The sequence below is a fragment of the Triturus cristatus genome, chromosome 1_1, assembly GCF_964204655.1.
Source record: "Triturus cristatus chromosome 1_1, aTriCri1.1, whole genome shotgun sequence".
In the NCBI taxonomy this organism is placed as follows: Eukaryota; Metazoa; Chordata; class Amphibia; order Caudata; family Salamandridae; genus Triturus; species Triturus cristatus.
The window spans coordinates 957,821,866-957,845,594 of record NC_140579.1 but is presented as its reverse complement, the minus strand read 5'-3'; the positions used below and the strand labels follow the sequence as shown (position 1 = coordinate 957,845,594).

The following is a 23,729-nucleotide window of genomic DNA, read 5'->3' as shown; positions in this document are numbered from 1 at the left end:
TTTTTTATCATAATATGAGTAATTAACTAAATAAAAAGTGTAATAAACATTGAAGGACTTAAGGACTCGGTTTAATTTGGAAAATGCTTACCCCTTTATCCCCGTCCAGCAGCCTTATGTTTCAGGCTTCCAAACTTTGCTTGCTGAATGTCAGGACAATTTTCACGCCCCACTACTTTGAAATTTTAACAGCCACGACTGGTCCCATGGGGACCCCTTTTCCTTTAAGAATGTTAAAAAATAGTAATTTTGAGAGTAGGTAGTGGTCCCACGGACCTCTGCCTACTCCTGAAGAATGAATTTGCAACGTTTCATTTTTTCTTTTTAAATGAATCGGTTTTCCTTTAGGGAAAACGGACTGAATTTAAAAAACACAAATATTGCTTTATTGAAAAGCAATCACAGACATGGTGGTCTGCTGACCTCAGTAGGCCACCATCCCTGTGATTTCAGCAATTCCTAATGGGTCCCAAATTGCAACCTACCTCATCAATATAGATTAGGTAGGTCTATTTGCAGCACACTGGAAAACGCTAACTCAAGAGTTTCTTCATTATGAATACTGAATTGCAATTCGGAGAGACTCGCAATAGGAAGTAGGCACTTCTAATCGTTGTACATCTGGCCCTATAATACAAAGGGGGGTTAACGCCACCCCCGATCCAACAAGAGAAGCACTTAGTGGTCCCCGATTTAAAAAAAAAAAAAAAAAAAGCTAGCACGAATCCTGCAATATTGCGCACTTCGGGCTTTTCGACCGCAAATACTAATATACATCAGGGCCCAAGTTTTGGGGGGAAAAGATCCGCGCTAAAGTTAGCTATCACCTATTTTCTTATTACTGAAAAGCTATGTCAACAAACGATTTTAAAATGAACAGTGAAGGAAATGACCCAAAAATATACCTATTTCATTTGAGAGGTGGCTTTTTGTTTGGCTGTTTGGTGTATTCCCCAAATAAAACTGAATGAGCCAGAGGCTGGGCAGCAGAAAGCGCCGTCGGGCGCTTGTAGAATTGCGAGCTATGAAGCGGGAGGCACTGTCAGTTCTGAGGCACTGCGTCTCCTGTCTGACCTCGTTGTCATGCCAACCCAGAGCCGCGCATATGCATTGTCTGCGAAGAAACGTCAACCGTTTCGGCATAAACCTAACCCCCCCCAAAACCTTAATAATGACTGGCCGCCGCAGCTCAAGGGGTGCCCTAGGGAGCATCCCGTGCTAGCGCCAGGTGTGCATGAGGACAGCGGGGCGAGCGGAACGCGCTCGGGCGGGGATAGTTCAGAACCGGCATAGGCCGCTTTTCCCATGATGCACTGCTTTATTGTGGCTGGTAGCTCTGGGAGATGAGCTGCGCTAGCACGGACTGACCTCTGCCTGGTCGAGGGAAGGGACATGCGCCAGGAGCAGGACAGGACCCGGGCAGAAGGCAGCGCCAGCAGGAAGTCCGTACCTACCCGCCAAGTGAGACACATTCATATTTATCAATATATAAATAAGTAGTGCGATGTTAGAGATATGTTCTTAACATTGATACATGCACGTACAAATTGCAGATATCAACCAGCAAACAGGAGATTAATGTATAAAATACCAGTGTGTGCACACGGCAATAGCTCTACTAGGCAATGCGCTGTACAAATGGCAGTTACATCTAACATGAAGCACCTGTAGGGGGACGCTACAGCAGGACAGGTGAAACAGCCGAATACTTAGGCAGACAGGAGCTGCAGCGTTCTAATGTCCTACTTTATAAACACGCTTCTAGCACTAGAGCGAGCTGAGATAGGCACGTTTATTATATTCACATAATGCACCTGCATCAGGCCAAGGAATATGCACTCTTTAAGATACAGACTGCGCCCCACGGGTGTGCTGGGGCGGCAAGTGTGATGTATTGATTGTTTACTCAGTGCTGCACGGTCATCTAATTTATTTACTTCTCCTTTGTCATAGAGAGTTACTCTTTTAGGGAAAATATGTCAGGGCCTTGTATATATAACTGAACATTTGAGAATACATCTTTACAGAAAATCAAAGACAACACATTTTAAAGTACATTTTAAAACCAACATAGTTAACCCACATCTTCTGACCGATGCTGATATTTACGCGTGGCAGATAACTGAACAAGTGGTGCGCGCGCCACAGTCAAACATGTGGTTTCAATTATCTCGCCCGTGCCTGGGCACGAAAATTGAAACCGCATGGCCTGCAGTGCGCGTAATAGACACCAATAGGCAATGGGCGGAGCAATGCGCCCACCTTGGCCTATTGCGTGCTCTCTTTAAAAAACACATGCATGCAAAGCCCAATCGCGGAAGCCAAAAGGAAAAGCACACGCACGAGCGTGTGAAATTCCTAGGTACGATTTCAGACCCCATACAAAAGGTCTCTCGCTGCGCGAGCAGTGTTGCGCACTGCAACGCAGGCGGGAGACCTAAAAAATGAAGGAGTTGCCCCAGGAACCCATGCACACCAGCCCGGGTACTGTAGTGCAGTCCTTCTCAGACAGCTGTGCACATGTGATCAGTTAAAATACCATAATTTACAGGAAAAGACAGCCATTGAATGAATTGTGACAACCCATTGCCTCGTATGTATGCCTGTCTGTATTATTATTATGATTTTTTTTTTTGTTTTTTTAAACATGAGGCTGATGAGCCAACTGAATCGGTTTCTTGGCAGGTCGAAACAGATGTGGGGGGGGGGGGTAAATCTTGCCAACTCTAAATGTATTAACCTTCCTCCATACAATTAAGGGTTTCATAAGTTTATCTATGTAGTTTACAGCTGAAAGTGTATTCATCATCTTGCTGTTTCCTCAGGTCTGATGCCAAAAACATTTCAAGAGCGTATAATTGTTTTCAAAGGGTCTGAAGAAAAGCTACCATTAAATACATTACTCTTAAGAAATATTGGTTAGTAAATGCCATAAATGCCAGCTTGTCCGTAGTCACCTATTCTTCAATTTACTTATACACTGCTACCGGGCATTCCTATTTATTTCCCATCTCTCCCCTTACCACAGAAAGTTGATCCCTTTAACACCGCAAATATTGTAGACGGGTGGGCCTGTCCAGGACTAGCGTCAAGAATGTTATGCTCTACACAGCACACAGCATGCAACTGCACATCTGCTTGTTCTATAGTTTATTGATCTACCAGATTGCTCTTTGACAGGTAACTCTACACTTCATGCGACACTAAGAAGTGCAGTGGGAAGCTTCTAATGGAGCGACTCCACCCATGGCCTTTTATCAGGAAATATCCAAATAAAGAATCTCTTATAGGTGTCCAATGGGAGAAAGTTCCATGTTTGTGAGCTCATGCTGAAAATATACAGACAACAAATAAAAAGTCTCTGACCTATTGGAACTTTCATATGCTCCTTAATTGCTTTTTTTGATTTAGCAATAGCTACTAGGGAATTTTCCTTGTTAGTATGGGAGCAGCTCTTCCAATCTAAACGTGTCCCTGTTTCACAAGAAAGGCCTATTCGGTTATGTGGAAAGAAAACATTTGAACATTTTGGAAGGTCAACAATTTATGTGCGAGGGCCATGTAGGACCGACCCACTATTGTTTGGTTTGTGTGTATCTGTTAACCAGTAATTATTTATAATACATACATTGTCATTCGTGTGCAAGTGCATAAGTGGCATGAAGTGCAGATTCACTCTGCACCTCAGTCCTTTCCACAGCTCTTCAATCTATACTGAATACAGGGTGAATTGCTCCTAGAGTGAACTGTTTTTGCTATGCATTTGAGCAAATGCAGTTTGGATACTCCTCCAGGTTTTATGAATTCAAATAATTTAATTATCCTAGCAATGGCTGGTAAGTTTGCATTACACAAAAACTGGTATACTTCAATGCCACTCTGTCATGAAAAGAAGGTAGGAACAGTGGACACCTGTTCACATTATTCACAGGCTCCTGAGGTAGAATATTTATGTAAAGAATCAAAGTGGGATGAATCACACGTCCTGTTCTTACCAGGGTCTAAGATTCTTGTATGGTGAAGACCCTCATTCACATTAAGCATACGGTGCGGTATATCTAGATTCTCCGCTCTGTTGTTAAGTGAGTAGTATCATCATTGGGTCTTTTATCACTTGAGTGCTCGGTCCTGCAAGTGATCTCCTTACCCTCCACCTGGAGGTAGACAGTCTGGTTTTTCGCCAGTTGTGAAAAGTAAGTGCGGTGGTGTGTGGTGAAGAGTGAGGTTAAAATTGCCTCCTGTCCTCCGTTATATCTTTTATTTACCAAGGATCGGGGCAAGATTAAAATGGTGAATTGGTGGCTCTGTAGTGGTAGTGTCAGTGTCCCACTGCGCCTGATTGTAGGTCTTAATAGGCCTGTATGTTTTGGCCCGTGGTAGCCTTTACGAGTCTATGGACCTTCTTTAGCACCAAATCAAAGTAAGCTACCTTTGAGGTAGCTTATGGAGGGTAGGCAAATGTACTCACCCTGCTTCATCACTGAGCCCATTCGCTTATCTTCATATATGGGTTATAGAAGCTACTACTGTCTATACCTTTCAGTGGAGACAATTTTGACTCTACGGGGCAGAGAGGAAGGACTTGTTCTTTACGATGTCCTGTCTGCGCTTGTGTTGTATCTTTCCTTTGTGCCCCGGCATTGCTCATAATTATGAGCAAAGTGGAAATATTTGGAAGTGTTGCTGCTCGCAATCTATATTGATGCAAGAATAAATGCAAGATTATTTGTCCTTCTCCATTTAAAACCATGTTTTTTACATATGAACATGTATATGCACTTTCAAGAATAAAATCTTTTAGCCTGGTGTGCATTCAGTATTGTGGTCCCTGAAAGCCTTATTCTAGTTTGATGCCAGTGCCATGCTGAGCTACAACATCGTACTCATTGTTTGCAGATATGATGCAGTGCTGTACTCTCTAAGACTGTTTTCTTTACCCGTCTTCTAAAACTATTTTTCTCTTTATCCTAACAGAGATGTAATTACAGAACTGGAGCATTTGAACTTCATCAATACGGATGTGGGTCGTTGCCGTGCCTGGCTGAGGCTGGCATTGAATGAGTGTCTGATGGAGTGTTACTTGATATTACTACTGCGCGAGCAGTCCAAACTAGCTGAGTTTTACCAACCAATAGCCCTGTTGCTTGATGCTGAAGAGGTTGAAGTTATCCTGAGCTATGTCCAGGGTTTGACCTCTCTGTCGTTTGAGCTGTCCTATAAATCAGCAGTTTTGAATGAGTGGACTCTTACTCCATTGTCTTTGGCTGGTTTGTGCCCTTCGCCAGAGCTACAAATGGAGCCTATAGTCACTTCCACCTCGCAGACACTAAGAAATAAATCTTGGGACTCACTGTCTCAGTCATCAGGATCAGATGAGACAGACATACATCACACAGCGTTATTACCTCACAGTCACAATGAAAGAAATAGTAAATGTGGCTCCTCGACACTCAGCCTTGACACCAATGGGTCATCCCAGCTCTCTTCCAGCTTTGGCTCTGATGGTCCTTCGATCCACTGTGATTCCAAGAGTGCCGACAAATCCGAAGAGCTCCTGTCATGTGACTCAGATCTGGGAACTGGTAACACAGAAGAGTCTTATACCTCTATACAAGAGTGAGTATGTTTAGATGATCATCAAATTAAAAGTAAATGAATTGGTATGCAAGCTGTGTTCTACATCCATGGTGTTTCTGCTAAGGTACTCTGCTGAAGCCAACACATCAGTGAAAGCAGAGGTATTTCACAAAAGTGCCATATCACATCAGTGGATAGCCACATTTGCTGATGTAGCCTGTTGCAGAAAATTGTGGTCACTCGCTCTCCAGTGTCAGTTGAAGGCAAATCCTTTCTCCCTGGGGACAGAGATTTGGTTCCTGGATTTCATTTCACCTTAATGCTTGTAGGCAGACTTGCAAGAGCTGGAAAAAGAGTTTCAGCAGGCAGAATCTCCGCCGCCTGCATGGTAGCCACACCGTATGAGCATGCATGAGTGATGATGGTGGGGCACTACTCAGTAGAAACCAAAAGCATTTTCAATTCTACGTTTATTCCTTCCTGAATTCTGTATCCCCTGTATATTCAGAAAAAGAAGATCGAAGAAACAGTACAGGAGTACGCGTTTTTTAATTCTTGTTTCCTATTGGAAATTACCAGGTTGCTCCTTGTTGTATTTGATACTGTTATGGCAGTGGAGGATACCATCCTAAATTAAGGATATCTGAACTCTAATTGCAAGACCTGGTTCTTCTACAACACTTGTTCAGATTTCTATATCTTGACATATTTGGAAATGAGAAGCCTAATTTCAAGAAACAGTCATCGCTAGAAACCTTCAGCTCATCTCCCTTCTCGGAGTGTAGATTAAATCTGGATATGACTTTAACTGAGGATAAGCCTCAAACGTCCCCATAGGCGAAGACCACTTATGTGAGGAGCTGATGAATTTTATGTCATTTCAGACTCGTTCACTATTTAGCTTTCTAAATGGAGCATGTAGTTTATATGGAGCTTGTAGTTTATATGCAGCATGCAGCTTTAAGTAAAAGTCTCTCTATAATACTCTTTCAAAGATAAAGTGATGGCTCCTTGTTCCTTTGCTTGGCAGAGCAGTGATCGACAAATAACCTCTTAACTAGTTCGGAAAGTGGCGGTACAGATTGAAAATTTATTTTTTATTAATATCTTGGTAGGCTTGATTGTTGCGTCAGTAACTGGCTCTCGAATATTCTTGCTACAGTGCTAAATCTTTGTTGAATATATTATTCGATTTCATGATTGTTACAATTTCATTTCACAAATCTTTGTTCTGTTTTAGCATCTTGCCAAGTAATTCCTGTATATCCAGTTTTCATGTACAAATCAACTTCATAGCTCAGTATGTTCTTTTTTTTTTTTTTATAATTTTTATTTTGCCGTTCTAGACAAACAAAACAATGTGGCACTGCTGCTTCTCTCATAGGATACTTTACCAATCATTTCTAAAATTCCCTGGATGTTTGTCCCTCCTCCCAAGGACCCATTCTAAATACAAAGCACTGTGAAAGCATAGTGATTATCACAAGCATCACTTTACACCTTCCCTGGTGTGACATCTAGGAGTTCCCAATAAGTCTCCCACCAGCTGCAAATGTTTAGCATCCCCTACTTCCATAGACCTGGCTTTCTGCGGCCCTGCAGCAGTCCATGTCCGATCTCCACTCTTCCACACTCAGTGGTTTATTCGCGCCCATTGACGAAGAATATTTCTTTTTGCCACTGAAAATTCTAGGGTGGATAGTAATTTAATGTATTTTCATGAGCGCACCTTATCCCAGCTATTCAACAGAATCATTCTTTGAGAGACCTCGGTCTTGAGGTCAGGCCCCTCATGTAGGCCCCAGCTCCCCACACCTCCTACCCGGAGCCCTCCAATCTTGGGTAGTCCCAGAGTGTGTGTACGATCCCCACCTGCATTCTACAGCTCCTGGTTCACTCATCCGTACTTGCCGTACCCATTTTATGTAAAAGCTGTCTCATGCAGTAGGACCTATGCACAGGGATATCCTAAGGATTTTGGGGGCCCTGGGCCAAACATATTTTGGGGGCCCCTGTTCAGAACAGCTTTGAATTTATGATCCATTTTGAGCCCCTGTTTCCCACGCAGTTTCCGCTTCCTCAGCTGCATTAGCGATCCAGTTTGCATCATAGGCATTAGCCTATATATTCCTGATGCAAACAGACGCGTGCAGCTGACAGCAGTAGGATTTAGTGTTTCCTGCCCTGCTACTAGGTTTTTAATACTTTTTAAAATTGTATATTGTGGCTGAATTACTCCTTGCTTTTTAACAATTTCTTCTACCTACGCGCACTTCACTTTACTTGATTCTGCTTGCCTGCACCTCCTTAGCTGCTCCGATTCACATCTCGCTTTTTCTCCAATTCTGGTCCGCCGTGGCTGATATGCCGATTGTGCGGAGGGCTGGGGCTACTATCGGGCTCCTCACTGCCGCCCACGTAGTTTCCGCTTCCTCAGCTGCGTTAGCGGTCCAGTTTCATCAAAGGCATTAGCCTATATCTTCCCGATGCAAACGGACGCGTGCCTTCGGCGCGCCGCTGGTGTGCCAAAGGCGCAAGGCCCTTTGCGCCTGTCACCATCCCGGAGGCGTCTGGCTCTGGCCATGCTGCCCAGTTCCCCTCCGGTGAGTTTCTTCCACTATATTACAATAGGGAAAAACTGCTTAGCCTTAGGCGGCTACCATTATGTCAGTGTACAGCCGCTGATCCGAGCTTGGAGGTAGACTTTCGATGCAATAAGTCTCTCCTCCAGCCTAGGAAACTTGCACCCAAGATCCTCCCACGCAACAATAAGTGTAAAAACAATAAGAAAACAGAGGACTTAAAGGCCACCCTGTTAAATTGTCGCTCTATGCAAATGCATGAACCACACATTTATGACCTACTTTTAGACTAACAGCCTGATCTTTTATTTCTCACTGAGACCTGGCTGTCTGTAGCCTCCAACCCTACTATCACCTTGGCCATCCCTACGGATTATAAAATCTTTAGGAGAGACCGACAAAGTGGGAAGGGGGGCGGTGTCACCATAATTTACAATTAAAAACTAGACTGCTCTCCCATACCAATGGAAAACATCGAGGGTGCAGAGTCCTTAGGCTTCTGCTGTACCTTATCCCCCATCATAGCATAGCTGTTTTTCTGATTTACAGACCTCTCATTGCAATTGGAAATGTTATTACTACGCTTAATACAGCCACCACCTCCCTGGCCTTAAAATACAACAACTGCCTTAATCTGGGAGAATTCAATATGTATATGGACAGTGGAAAAGACCCTCAAACTATTTCCTTGTTGGGGACGCTGCAGGCCTGCAACATGTTTCCATCTATTTCTTCTGCCACCCATGAGAAGGGCCATACCCTAGACCAAATTTTTCACAACTTTGACATATAAGCAAGCCTACCTCTTCCCATTACCTGGTCTGACCACCTACTATTAAAATGTGTCCTTCCCAACTCTGCCACAGCCCCTCGGGCTAACACAAGGCACAGGGTCCCTAATTACAGGACGTTCCATAAAATATCCATCCTGATGTTAGCAGATGCCCTCGGTTGTTCCTCACCGGAGCTGTCTGGCACCCTCTCAATAGATTCCTGGCTCCGTACCAACATTGGTACAGTGGTACCGGTTGTTTCCCGCTCCTCAAAGAGGTCGGCCTCACCAGCTCCATGGTTTAACGGTTCCCTCAGATCTAGCAAAAGAAATTGTAGAAAAATGGAACAGAAATGGCGTAAATCCTATCTACCTGCGGACAGGAAGGTGTATAAATACACCTTAAAAGCTCATTACATTCTTGTGAAGGCAGCCAAGAAAAACTTCTTTCAAACCAAAATAGAAAATGCCCAAAATAAGAGTAAGGAAATCTTTAGCATAGTTAAATCCTTTACCGTCCCGAAAGCAGGCACAAAGGAAGGGCCATGTACGGAAGAATGGTCTAAGCAATTAGCTCAATTCTTCCACAAAAAGATCTCCGTGATCCAAAAAGCCATCAGTAACATCTCAGAGGAAGAACTGACCTTCTACCTTAGTTCCAATAGCAAATTTCACCTCTTGGATCCTCCATCTTTACTAGTTTTCCCTGAGTTTTAGCTTGAAGAGTCACTGACCCTTCTCCAAAGCATTAAGTCTGGCTCTCTTACCGACCCATGTCCAGCGAATATCCTGAACCTATTAGCTCCCACCATAAACCAGCTCTTTAATGCTTCCCTCTCCTCAGGCAACATGCCAAAACTATTTAAGAATGCTAAGATTCTTCCACTGATAAAAAAGGCTAACGCCAAACTGACGGACCCTGCTAACTACAGGCCGATCTCCCTTCTTCCTGCCCTCTCCAAAGTATTAGAAAAGCATGTAAACAAGGCCCTCCAAAAACACATTGATGATTGGAAGCTCCTTCATGAGTCCTAATCCGGTTCTAGGGCTAACTACAGTACGAAGTACTCTCTCCTGGATGTGACTGAATTTCTCAAGGGTAAGCTGGACCAGGGAGGCAAGTCTGTTCTGATAGTGCTCGATCTGTCGGCGGCCTTCGATACGGTCCCACATGAGAGGCTCCTGGAGAGACTTGCTAACATCAACCTGGGGGGGCGCCTTAACATGGATGTCATCCTTCTTGGCAAATAGATCTCAGGACATCTGGCTCCCACCTTTCTCATCCCCGGTTCCGGCCATGAATGTAGGTGTCCCTCAGGGCTCCATTCTCAGTCCTACCCTTTTTAATATATATCTATCCCCCTTTGCATTTATGAGAGAGGAAGAGAGCGTCAAAATTGGTTCCTATGCTGATGACACTCAGCTGATTTTTACATGTGAAAAGGGAACCGACTTTGACGGTGCAATGATTAGGTCTTGCTTCACAAAGGTTTTTAACTGGCTTAAGATCAATCAGCTGAAGTGCAATCCTGACAAAACTGAAGTTATTTTCTTTGGTAATCCAGAAACACCTGACTGGAGCTCTTGGTGGCCAAAAGATCTGCTGCCCCCGCACGCGGAAAAGGAGAAAGTCAAAAACGTAGGAATTGTCATAGACAAGACACTCTCCATGCGCTTTCCAATCCAAACTCTAACTGAAGCTTGCTTTGGCATACTCCGGATGCTAAAAAAATTCCTGCTACTGTTACCGCATGAGAGTCGAAAGATTGTGGTGCAGGCTCTGGTGACATCAAAACTTGACTATGTCAACAGCTTGTACCTCGGTCTTCCCAAAGCCCTTATCCAGCACCTACAAGTAGTACAAAACGCGGCGGCCAGAGCCATCCTGAAACCTAAACCCAGATCTAGTATGAACCCTATTCTTAAGTCTCTACACTGGCTCCGCATAAAAGAACGGATCAACTTCAAAGAGATGACCATCTTCTTTAAAGCTTTCCACAGCTTAGGAGCCAGCTACCTAAATAAGCGCGTTAATCACTGCACAACATCTAGACACCTAAGATCTTCCAATGCCAACCTGGCCATCATGCCTAAAATATGCCAGGCAGATCACTCTGCTTTCTAGGCGCAAAATTGTGGAATAGACTCCCTGAGTCTCTGAGACTAACCACAGACCTACTCACTTTCAGGAAGAACTTAAAAACCTGGCTTTTTAATAACTGATGGGTCTTTTACGCACGTTCTCCTCCCGCTGTCATGTGCCAGGACACTCTAGTCTGAGTGGCTGCGCGCTTTATTAAATACATTATTTCATTTAATTTCATTAGGTCCCTGACAGTGCAAAGGAACACTCGTCCAATTTCTAAGGGACTTATTTATGAGGCCTTGTTTCACTTTTATGCCGCCGGTGCGTCGCTTTTTGTGACGCACCGGCAGCGAAAAAAATGTGCCATGTTGCGCCCTATTTACAAAGTGACGCATCTAGGCAGATGCGTCACTTTGTAAACCCCTGCACCACATTATACCTGCGCCAGGTATAATGTATGCAGAGTGGGTGTTCCCCCGCAAAAACCCTCGTAGAAGTGGCACATTGAAATCTATGAGAACTCAGTCCGCCAATTCTAGGAGGCCATTGCGTCCATATCTTACACCTACCTCACAGCATTGCCTCTCAATTCAACGTTATTGGCTCCCCATACCAAGGTATTTTTTAACCTATTATAGCTCCTTGTGACTACCATATGTAGGGCAGATACAACATAGCGCCAAGCATTGCCACTAGTATTAAACTTGGCTTTCGGTATATCTTTTGTTAGCAAACTATATATAGCCCCTTATAATATGGATCTGCTTTACGTTGGTTCTCCTTATCTTTTGTTGGCGAGCCATACATCACATATGGATCCATTAAATATGGACCAGGGATATATAGGCTATGAAGGCATATCATCATTTCCTCCCCTTCCTCTGTAGAATGTTACAAGACACAAGATTCTAATCATGTTTTATATTGTTCATTTTGTTCATTCTTATTTTTTGACTCTTCCATCCTTTTCCCGGGGGCTGGGTTTTAGTAATCCCGCGCTGGCTACTTGTGTAGTTTTTAGCATGGTGTTAAGTTTAACACTATTATTGTATAATTGCATGAAGGAGCAAATTGATATCCTGTTTTTTTCACACATGTATATATGTACACATACCTTTTTTATTATTATATTTTCTTCCTTTTTGTGTTTAGCTAAAAACTATGATGGAATCCTGATGAAGGCACTTCCGAAACGCGTTTATCAGTAAAATATTAAAATAAAATTAAATAAATAAAATCAGTATAATTCATGATTATGTTATGAGTATTATGTTCAAAGCGAAAGTTTTTACAGATTTGTAAAACCTGGTATATCGATTCAATTCTTGCTCCTTCCTGCATAGCTATCAAACTTATCGTTGTTGCTCCCCCCTCTTTCCCAACGCAGTTTTTCCTTGGTAGGTTGTATCCTTTTTCCAGGGGCCCCGTCAGTTTTCAAAGTCTAGTATCTCGCAGCCTGTCTGTGAGGGGTTTTTCTTTTGCTTATCCTTAGATTTTAATTATTGATCAGTGTTCTACCCCGTCACCGGTGTTGGGTTTCTTCAGCTCCTAGACCCTGGGATTCTTTGTAAGTCTTTTTTCATTTAAGGGCATTTTTCCCTGGTATTTTTTCTTTAATTTACCCTTTTTTTTATCCCTTTTCCCCATTCCAATTATCAAACATGTCCAATTTACCAACATTTGGATTCACAGATGAACAATTTGCCAATATGGTAGGTAGCTCTGCTAGTTTTGGCTACCAAACTACAAACTCCACGTACAAGAATGATGATGCCATAGCCCTACTAGCACTCAAGAAAAAGATGAAACGTATAGAACTTCATGGCCAATATATGCTTGAGTACCTGAAAGCGGGAGTCATCCCTCAAGGGCTTAGAGTAAGGAATATACCAGGGCTTTTATCCAAATCAAACAGTTTTTAGAACGCTGGGCAATGATATCCAACCGTTGCTCTCGCGACTAAAGGTAATCATCATTGCCTCTCAATTCAACGTTATTGGCTCCCCATACCAAGGTATTTTTTAACCTATTATAGCTCCTTGTGACTACCATAGGTAGGGCAGATACAACATAGCGCCAAGCATTGCCACTAGTATTAAACTTGGCTTTCGGTATATCTTTTGTTAGCAAACTATATATAGCCCCATATAATATGGATCTGCTATACGTTGGTTCTCCTTATCTTTTGTTGGCGAGCCATACATCACATATGGATCCATTAAATATGGACCAGGGATATATAGGCTATGAAGGCATATCATCATTTCCTCCCCTTCCCCTTCCTCTGTAGAATGTTACAAGACACAAGATTCTAATCATGTTTTATATTGTTCATTTTGTTCATTCTTATTTTTTGACTCTTCCATCCTTTTCCCGGGGGCTGGGTTTTAGTAATCCCGCACTGGCTACTTGTGTAGTTTTTAGCATGGTGTTAAGTTTAACACTATTATTGTATAATTGCATGAAGGAGCAAATTGATATCCTGGTTTTTTCACACATGTATATATGTACACATACCTTTTTTATTATTATATTTTCTTCCTTTTTGTGTTTAGCTAAAAACTATGATGGAATCCTGATGAAGGCACTGCCGAAACGCGTTTATCAGTAAAATATTAAAATAAAATTAAATAAACAAAATCAGTATAATTCATGATTATGTTATGAGTATTATGTTCAAAGCGAAAGTTTTTACAGATTTGTAAAACCTGGTATATCGATTCAATTCTTGCTCCTTCCTGCATAGCTATCAAACTTATCGTTGTTGCTCCCCCCTCTTTCCCAACGTAAGACTGAAGCAGGCCCTTTCACATGGGGCTTGCCCCATGTGAAAGGACACATAGCTGGCTTTGCGCCTATTTTCAGACACACCCCAGCAATGCATCACTTTTGCGCCTACAGTTACGCCAGAAATACTGATGTATCTGTAATTCCTTGCGACATGATGCGACATACAGTAAATATGACGCATCCGTCATGTCGCAAGGAGGGTGCACTAAGAAGTGACGCATCCCTGTTTTCACACAGCGATGCATCACTTCTCATAAATAAGGCCCTAAATGTGTTTACATCTAATATTCAGGGCTAGGTATGTGTTTTCAATATTGTAACACAGCAGCAGCTCACCAATATTACTGCAAATAATCTCTGTGACGCCCTCCCATTTCTTATATGTTAGGCCTTGTTTTGATCTAAAAGAAACTTTTTTTCTGTATATGGCATGAAACATAAACACATCAGGCACATAAATTAAAGGAAAACAGTATTTAAAACAATCCGTTTAAGAAATAATCAAGGTCATTAGGGCAAAACTCTGGAGAATGGAGCTGACTCTGTCAGGGGGCCCCCTGAAAGGCTGGGGCCCTGGGCCAGAGCCCACTTTGCCCATGCATTAAAACGTCTCTGCCTATGTGCAGCACACAGAGCACAATTAGCTGGAACCGAGGCCTAACTGCCACCTCGTTAGGTGATTGGAGTGCCTCCTCCTATTCTTCTTCGCTTATCTCTCCTACGTCAGCCTCCCATGTTTCTATGAGTTGCAGGAGGGGGTCAGGGGCATTGTATATTAATTTACTGTTGATTAGGGAGACCGCCTTAGCCAGCAGTGGCTCTGTCAGCAGTCTGTCTTCTAGTGGCGAGTATTCGTCAAGTAGTTGTCCCTTCTGCACGAGTCCTCAGTGCATGCCCCAGTTTGATGTATCTAAAGATTTCCCTTGGGTCGATGGTCTATTCTGCTTGCAAACCTTCCCAGGCAGTCACATCATCTCCCCTCCATACACCTCCCAACCATTGCATGCCTATCAGGTTCCATTCCGTAAAGCCTTTAAGGGACCCTACATCCACCAGTATGTCGCTATTCCTATGAGGAGCCATTTTCAGAGGGCCGACCATGCCATCCCAGGAATTTAGTTGCCCTCCATCATATTAATGCCATCAACCTCATGAGAAGTGGTAGAGACATGCAACCCCGTCTGGAGTAGACTGCCCTGGGGAATCCCCTGGCTCCGAGGGCTCTGCGGTCCGCCCTGATTGAGGGCTCCGCCTGAGGAGAAAAAGCCCATTAATTTACCACACTCCGTTGTGACTCCCAATAGTACTTTTTCAAATCAGGGAGGGCAATGCCCCCATTGTACCACCCCCTTGTGTATGTGTTCATTGCTATCCTGGTGGGCCACCTATCCCATAGGAGCAAGTGGATTACTTAGTTTACTTTTTGGAAGAATGGCGTGTTCTGTAGCACATAGAGGAATTTCAGTAAGACGATCATTTTGTTCAGTGCCGTCCTGCCAGGGAGGGAGAGGGTCAACGTACAGTGCTGGATGTCTGCTCTGAATCTGTCCAACACTGAGTAGAGATTCGTTGTACACAATAGTTGAGGTTGTCTGGTCACATAGAGGCCCAGATATTTAAAGCCTACCGTGTCCACCCTGAGGCCCTCTTGGAGACTGCGCTGCGCTGTCCAAGCACACGGGGAAAAGAGAAGAGACTTCCCCCAATTGTGTATCCCAATTATGTGCCATATAAGTGGAAAATATGGAGTAGTCTCGGGATGGAGACTTCAGGATCCGGCACATATACCAGGATATCGTCCATGTATACAAAGATTTTGCCTTCTCAGTCTCCTCACCATGTGAGACCACTCACCAATGGGTCGGTGCGTACCCAACATCTCCGTGGCTCCAGCGCAAAGAGCATCGACGATAATGGGCAGCTTTGCCAGATGCCCCTGTATAGCTGGAAGGTGCATGATCTCACCCTTTCACCCACACCTGTGGTAGCAATTTGGTGTAGAGTAGCTTCACCCACCCACCCTATATAGTTGGGGCCAAATCCCATCCCCTCCAGACTGCCCATAGGTATTCACACTCAATTTTATTGAATGCCTTAGCTGTATCAAGCGACAGGATCCCTACAGGCTCCAACCCTCCTCCCCCCCCCCCCCCCCCCCCCACCACCCCTCCCTCAGTGCCCTCAATGCATGCATACAGTCGTCTGAGATTTAGCCTTGTCCCTCGATGCAGCATAAAACCTGACTGGTCGAGATGGATTAATTTCTCTATATTTCTCTTTGGGCAGTTAGCCAGAAGTTTTACCAGGGGTTCCCCTTCTGCATCCAGGAGCTGTATTAGTCGGTAGGATTCACAATCTGGGTGCAACTTCCCCGCTTTGTGAATTACCACTATAGTGGCTAACCTCTGGTCGTTTGGAGGGAGGGACTCCCCCCGCGTCTCACTGCCTGGAACATATTGCATTGGTGCCGGCTAGCTCGTACCCACTCTTTTATACAGTTCTTATAGTAAGACATTCACCGTGAGCTTTGCCTGTCTGTATGTCTCTAATGGTCAGGCTTATCTCCTCCTCATTAATATCCATCTCCATATCCTTCCTCTCCTCATCTGTGAGCCCCAGCAAGGCAATCTTCCCCCAGGAATTCCTTTATATCGGTGCCGGACCAAGTGATCCGTGAACTATATAGGGAGGTGTAGTAGCAGCAGAGGTTTCTGCGATGGCCCCATTGCCTCGAATGATAGCACCATCCTCCGTCCGCAGCTCGTGTACCCAACTTCGGTCCCTCTGATTCCCAATGGGGCAAGTAAGCATCCTGACTTGTTGCTAACCTCGTATATTCTCGGTTGGGAGACGAGGGCGATGCTGTGTGCCTTATTTTACTCCATGTCCTGGTATTCCTGCTGTTAACGCCTACGTTTCTTGCGCTGTTTCGGCATCTGGGGGGTGTCCACCTGGGCTTCAATCACCAGTATCTCCTCTAGCCTGTGCGGCCACTCCCACTTCCTTGGCTTCTTCCCTGCTATTACTGACATTGCCTGGCCCCGAATGACCGGCTTATTGGCCTCCCATAATGTGGTGGGCAACTCCACTGTGCCTACATTTTCTTGGAAGTAGAGCTTAGTACCCACCCTGATAGCTTCCAAGCTTTCATCTCTATCTGACTCCTGTGTGTGGACCCTGCAGTTCCACCCATGCAGGTGCATATTCGGAGATCCCTCATGCCATGATCTTGGTCTTGTGAAATCGCGCTAGTAATGCATGTGGGGGTAGAAGGTAGTCCATGCGTGTTGAGAAGCAATATACTCCGAAGTAGTAAGTGTATCACTTAATTCCCAGGTTGAGAGTTCGACGAATGTCACCCAGCCCCATGTCCTCCATGAAGGCTAAGAAATCCCACCTATGAGGCCCCGCCCACCCGGGGGGAGGTCCCAATCTAACTCTAAGTTGCCCTCTAGTAGGATTCCATACGGAATCTGCAGAAGCACTTCTGCCAAATCTTTCAGTATCACGGCCTTCAATGTGGACGAGATGTATACAGCACACAAATTGAGACTCCACCCATTCCAGTTACTGGTTTGCGCCACGTACCTCTCTTGGACATCCACCCAGGTGCAGTGAACAGAGAAAGGCGTGGATTTTTTAAACTAGGATCCCCTCACCCTTGAAGTTTGAGGTAAATCCCTTGTGTGCACTCATCTTATACCCCTGTCTGCTGAGCATTTTATCTGTCCCCTTCAAGTGGGGTTCCTGAATCAGTGCAAAGTTAGGAGCATGCTGGCACAAATATTGCATCACTATCCCTGTCTTGATCTTGCGCCATAGGCCGTTAACATGAATAGAAAGCTTAATTTATCCCCTTGACGATCTAAGGGGCTATGTGTGTGCCTGGGACTGGACGTCTTGACCATAGATATTCGGGGCCCATGCTCCCATCATGTATCTGAGGTGGTTCCCAGGTAGTGGTGGTGTAGCGTGCCATAATCATAAAAACATGAACAAGTCCCTCCCAACTCCCCCACCCCGCCCCCTACAATACAAGCTTCAAACTGCCTGTCATTCCCAATTCGCAGGATGCCTGTTGCCCCAGTAAGAAAAATAGCAACTTTTCCCACATGTTAAGTGAAACTGTTGACCTCAGTGCAGTGATTGCAGCACAAGAGTAGAAATTGTCCCCCTAAGTAGCAACTTCCACAACAACTGTAGCTCAACATCTCATACCCAGTGAAAGCATCCTGAAGCAGTGTCACATTATAGATATTACCTCCCTTGTGTCCAGTGTTGTTAATGGTCCCCCTCTGAGAAGAGGGATGGGTCGCTCTGCCCTGTTTCAGCGCCATCTTTTCTCTCTTCAAGTGAGTTTTATTCCGGGAAAGGTGGCTCCTCCTCGGCCAGTGAGCGCTGCAAACCTACCACTGTCCCCGACTTGAAGGATCTGTTCTAGAGGGACGACTAGGGCCATGTCTCGCACTAGCCCTTGGAGCGTCTTTTTTTACCTGGGCCCCAACTTGCTGCTTCTCCACCAGCCTCCAACTGTCCAGCCAATCCCAGGCTTCCTCTGGGAAATTGAAGATTCAGGCTTTACCATTGTGGGGCAATCAGCACCCAAAGTTGTGCCGGGAACAACATCTTGTATTTTTCCTCTCGGTCCTGCTGTTTACGTGTCCTGTCCCTGTGGTTGAAGATGCAGACATTAATCGTCCTCGTGGTACCCCAGGTCTTCGCGGTGGCACAGGCACACTGTGTGTTCGCTCCACTGAGAAGAAATTGGACAGTTTCTTGGACTGTAGTACTTTTAGGATAAAGTCCTTCACAAACAGTTCAACACTGGGTCCCTCCACCCTCTATGGGACCCCCACGATACGAATGTTATTGCATCTGGATTGACCCTCTCTGTCCTCCATCCACGACTGTATCATCGCACATTCTTTTTGCAGTTGGGCCACCATCGCTTTAGGCTCCGCTGACTCATCTTTAAGCTGGTCCAGGGTATTCTTCGCTTGTGTGATTCAATCATCGACCTTCTTGATGTCTGCACGCAGCATGTGACCTCCGTGGCCACAATATCAACTTTTGACTCCAACTGCAGCAATGATGCCTTAATGCCATATGTACTTTCAAATAGCAAGAGAAAACCATATGTCCATGTGAATTGAGTATTTAAGTATTAGCTTCCAACAAGTATTCACATGGAACTCATTCATAGAAACAATGTACTATTGTCACACACAACATTTCAAAGTAAGGAGCAGTTATTATTCTGTTTAAGAGTTATAAAATCCTTGCAATTATGTAGTCTGATCCAATGTTTTAGCAAGTATTCAGTTTAGCCGAACTGAGTTGATTTATTCATTTCTATTTACACAAAACATTAATAATCACGTATATTTACAAGACAGCACCAAAATATTTTTGTAAGAAGTGTTTTTGCTGAAATAAATGATAAATAGATAGCCCCAGGAGTAGTGACCATAACCGATGTTTCAAAATAGTGACAGTGAAGAGATAAATACACACACAAAAAATTCGGAAAGGTTATTGGTATCTTTGAAGGACGTCTGATTTTCATTTATGACAATAAAGAAAAAGTGGCACAGACTTATTTCTCAGGGAGCTTCGTTTATAGTCTGTCCTTCCCTTGGTGTCGACGGCTTTTGGATCCCATTATTAGTTCGAGCATCCCATCAGGACTGTGATAACCTGGGGGCTGAAGAGGTGGGGGGAGGCACCATATTTATAAATCAATATCTTGTGATCAGACTAGTTGTAAACCGAATTGTCAAGGGAGGTATGATTACCCATAGTTAGTAGGAAAGCAAAGATTTCTTCATGTTTCTATGGGAGAACAATGTTCAGAGAAATCCGTTTTTTATTTTTAAACTGATTCTTCTCAACCAGCTCCTGGGCCTGAAAAAAACAAACATCACATTCCCGATGAGACCCTCGAACTGATAATAGGGTTGAAATGATGTTGCGGAGTCACTACAAGCCCAAGGCGCAGTCTCCTGATACCGCTACCGTCTGCCCCCCCGTGCCCGCTCCCCTCTTAGAAGTCAGGGCGGGGGGCAATTCGGCATCTCATGAGGATGTTGCTGGATATTGGGGGGTGTTGATTTTGAGTTGGGAGCTCTAGAGAAGTTAGACTACCTTGTTTGCCACTCAGGTCATGCCTCACAGTTCACTATGTTTGATCACATTTTACATTTTAAGGTTCTTTAAATCTTGCAGTTGCCAATGCATGTTTCACTCTGGATCTTGTATGACCTGAGAGCTTTAGCATGAGTTTTTCAAGAGTGGTTGACAGTGAGAACAAATATATTAATACTAATAATACATTTTAAATCCCTAATTTGACTATGCCATATACTCATACTTGTTATGCTCATTGCAAGTCTAAATGGGTCTACATACGCACCTAAGATAAGCTTGTGACTCATAAAACTGTTCTGCTGCTGATGTGATAATACAGAAAAACAACAAACAGGATGATAGAATAAATACTTGAAATATCTCAGCCAATGGCGATCAATTGAAGCTACATTCCAGGCCATGATTTTCCTCCTCCATGTCTCTCTAGCAAGAGGCCAGACATACGCAAATTAGTAATTGTTTTGCTCCAATAGGAACAATCCATAATGAGCAGCCAGGTTCGGTTCCGCAAGAAGGGAACACATGCAGCCTATAGACCAGTTTTGGCCCCTTACGGCGTCATCCGTTATACTTTGAGTCCTGTGGCACAGTACACACGGAAACCTCTCCACACGTATGGCATCTTCTACAGCATAAAACAAAGCACTGAAATAAATAAATTGGTCTCAGCAACTGATGATTGTTCAGGCCACATTTCAGCCTGTTGTTTTTCAGCCACCATCTGTCTCTAGATACAGACCAGACACCAATCTTGGTCCTGTTCAAGTAGTTAGAATCCAGCCCGAACTACCAGGCAGGTCCTCCCCAAATGTGTAACACAAGGGACCTCAAACTAGTTTCACCCTCCTTGGGCATCATCAGCGAGATATAGGTTGAGTTCTATGGCACAGAGGGCACGAGATCCACATGTGGATATATCCCTCGCACTTAGGGCATCCTCTACAACAAACAACTAAGTAATGGAGGCAAAGCTTGAAGGAATCTCACAGCAGGCAAAATAAGATGGACAGTAATGCAACCCAGCACATTGGCTGATGTTAATTAAAGCACCCCACCCATTAACCTTTTTGTTTTCTATTATTATACCCAAGTTTAAGTTTAATTTGTGATTCGTTTGCATAAATATTCACCCAAACCTATGTTAGAGTTCTCTCTTCCTACTGCTGAAGAACTGTTTTTTTGAATGCCCTTATAATTCAGAAAATAGCACATAATAAATATTAATTCACCATGGAGATTAATAAATCTACAGTAAAAGTTGTATTTAAATTCTCTCTCCCTCATAACCAATTACTCATTTTTTGAGGAGTTCTGTAAATGTAAATTTCTGTTTTTGTTTTACAATATTTGTGTAGTTAATTGTGAGACAGAGGGAGCAAATATAAATTGTCTGTTCATTGACTTACAACCTATATTGGATTCATTTACTCACTATAGCTATGCAAGTTACCTTTTTAATTACCATTTCTTGATATTCTAGAGCTTTTTGTAGGAGAAATCAAATTATATTGATATGGCAAGTTATCAGTCTGGGATTAGATCGAATTCTGGGATTGTGATTAGTTTTGAGAAATTTAACAGTCTCACAGATAATGTTGATATTTAATCCCATTAGCAAGCCTCTTTAGAGATGGGATAAAGATAATGTCCATGCTGTTTTGCCCTCCCTTCTGAGGCTGAAGATGCTGCCTGTAGAGATAGCAACCTGCCTATGGCTGAAGACTACCATGCTGTAAAATTCTCTTACAGATACCTATTGAATGTGGGGAGGATTAAAACAATGGAAAGACAATATGCGGTTTCCCACAAAAGGATAAGGGACCCCTTCCCATCCACCCGCCAAAATGAATCCCGAGTAGCCATGCAGGAGAAGTTGCAGTGGGTTCTACAAGTTAACTTGCTTGAGAAGGATGCTCCATGCCAACTCTGCGTATTGTGCATCACAATAGCTTTGTCCAGCTCCATAACATTGGGTAATCGTAAGGGCACTCTGCCCAGTAGTGAAATCAAGTCTTCTTTGCCCTACTGTCCTTCATTATTCTTGATCTAGATATGATACTGTCAGTGTTTTTGCACAGACCCCAAGTGTACGTCTAAAGAATATAGATGTTAAATGATGAGGGCTTTCTGTTTCTACCTTCAGTGTGTTTACCCAAAATAGATAAGGCATTTGGCTTAAGGCGCACTGAAACCTCTTGTCTGAGTAGCTATGATGTTGTTGGTATGACGTTACAAAACCTTCTGAACTGGATCGTCATGTGATATACACTTTTAAAAGCTGCCTGCCTATACATCCAGTTTTACGATAAAGCAAGCTAATGAATGGGAGGGCCTAATTTATAGTTCTATACAAAGTTGTATAACTTCATAAGCGTTTTGAAGTACCCAAAGTTTGCAATATGGATTAAGACAAAGTGATGTTTCAGTGGGTATAAACACCCTTCTATGCCCATTATACTTCGATGTAATTAGATATTCCTAAATGAATTGATGCAAATGAAACCATGTTGTGGCAGTGGAAGTGCTTTCTGCATGGTGTACAGTCATGACCTGTGCCCTGCGTGCTCGATCGCAAGTCTCTGGTATCCTGGTTTCATATTTTCAAACTCGGCCTCACCTAATCTAGTGTGTGCGCAAAGGTCTAGGCCTACCTTTAAATTACGAATAATCCTGAACCTCCATTGGACCTTCAGGGACACACCAAACGGACCATTTTTAGTGGCAACAGAAATACTGTTCCTGCTACGGTTTTCACGCGTGCAGCAAGGTGGTGGCAGTATACTCTTTTTACCTGTGTAATGTGAATGGGAGCCTACTGGCCCATTCACTTAGTTTTGCTCCTAACGGTGAACCTGAAATTGTAGCCCCTGCATGTGTTTATTTATGCTAATGCTGTTTAGTATGCATTGCATGAGTAAACTAGGGTAAACGCAGGCTTGTAGGTTGCCTGATGTGTGTAGTTATTCTAGGTGAATGTGAGGTTTCTTTCCCGGACAGTGGAAGTACACTGTTGAAATTCTGTAGCATGGAGGGAGGGAACCCAGATACTGAAGTGAGGAAAGGGGGAAAAAAGGCTTCCCCTTAGAAATTCCATTAGGTCCTTTCTAATATTAAGGGCTGCTGATTATTCTTTCTGATACTGCAATTTGGTGGATGGCAGAGGTGAGCGGTGGCACTGCAGTTTGTGTGTCAGTGTGTGAAAGGTCCTTTAGAAGGTGAAGATTCCTTTGTTTCTCTTCCTGATCGCTATACAGTGTGGCTTTCATATTCACTGCTCACACCTCTTACTGCTTCTTATATGGGTGCTCTAGCCTGGAAACGACCCTACTGTGAAGAGCATCATTCAAGACAAAGGCTGAGGTTGGAGGACAGCCTCCGGAGGACACTTAAAAAGTGAATCGACACAAAGCAGTTCTGAAAAAGCAGACCGAGAATCCACATCCCCTGTCTGATAACTCTGTATAAAAGTGGGAGCTGAACAAGGAGTCCTCTGTGAGTGAAAGGGAAGGCTTGAGTCGATACTAAAGTAGGAGCTGACTATTAGAAGGGACTAGAAGCAGTTGACCCTGATGCAAGAAACCATCCACCAAAGAATCATTTACTGAGTGACTAACATGATCAACATTGCGGACCGTTCCCAGACTACGTCTGAGGACTGCAACACTTCAGAAGTGTGTTTGAGCAGTGTCATGTGTCATCCCAATCATCACCGCTGTACACACTTGAGGAATCATGCCCGATTGATTGTCTCAACTGAAACCGAGATCGACATTTG

General features: G+C 43.8%; 1 protein-coding gene across 1 annotated transcript in view; it reads left to right on the top strand.

The window, feature by feature from the left end:
* PLEKHM1 (pleckstrin homology and RUN domain containing M1) overlaps positions 1-23,729 on the top strand; it is a 448,316-nt gene that overhangs the window by 255,846 nt on the left and 168,741 nt on the right. Inside the window, exon 4 of the mRNA XM_085650998.1 lies at positions 4,975-5,616. Coding sequence (XP_085507124.1) covers positions 4,975-5,616 — 642 coding nt within the window. The remainder of the gene's footprint in view (positions 1-4,974; positions 5,617-23,729) is intronic.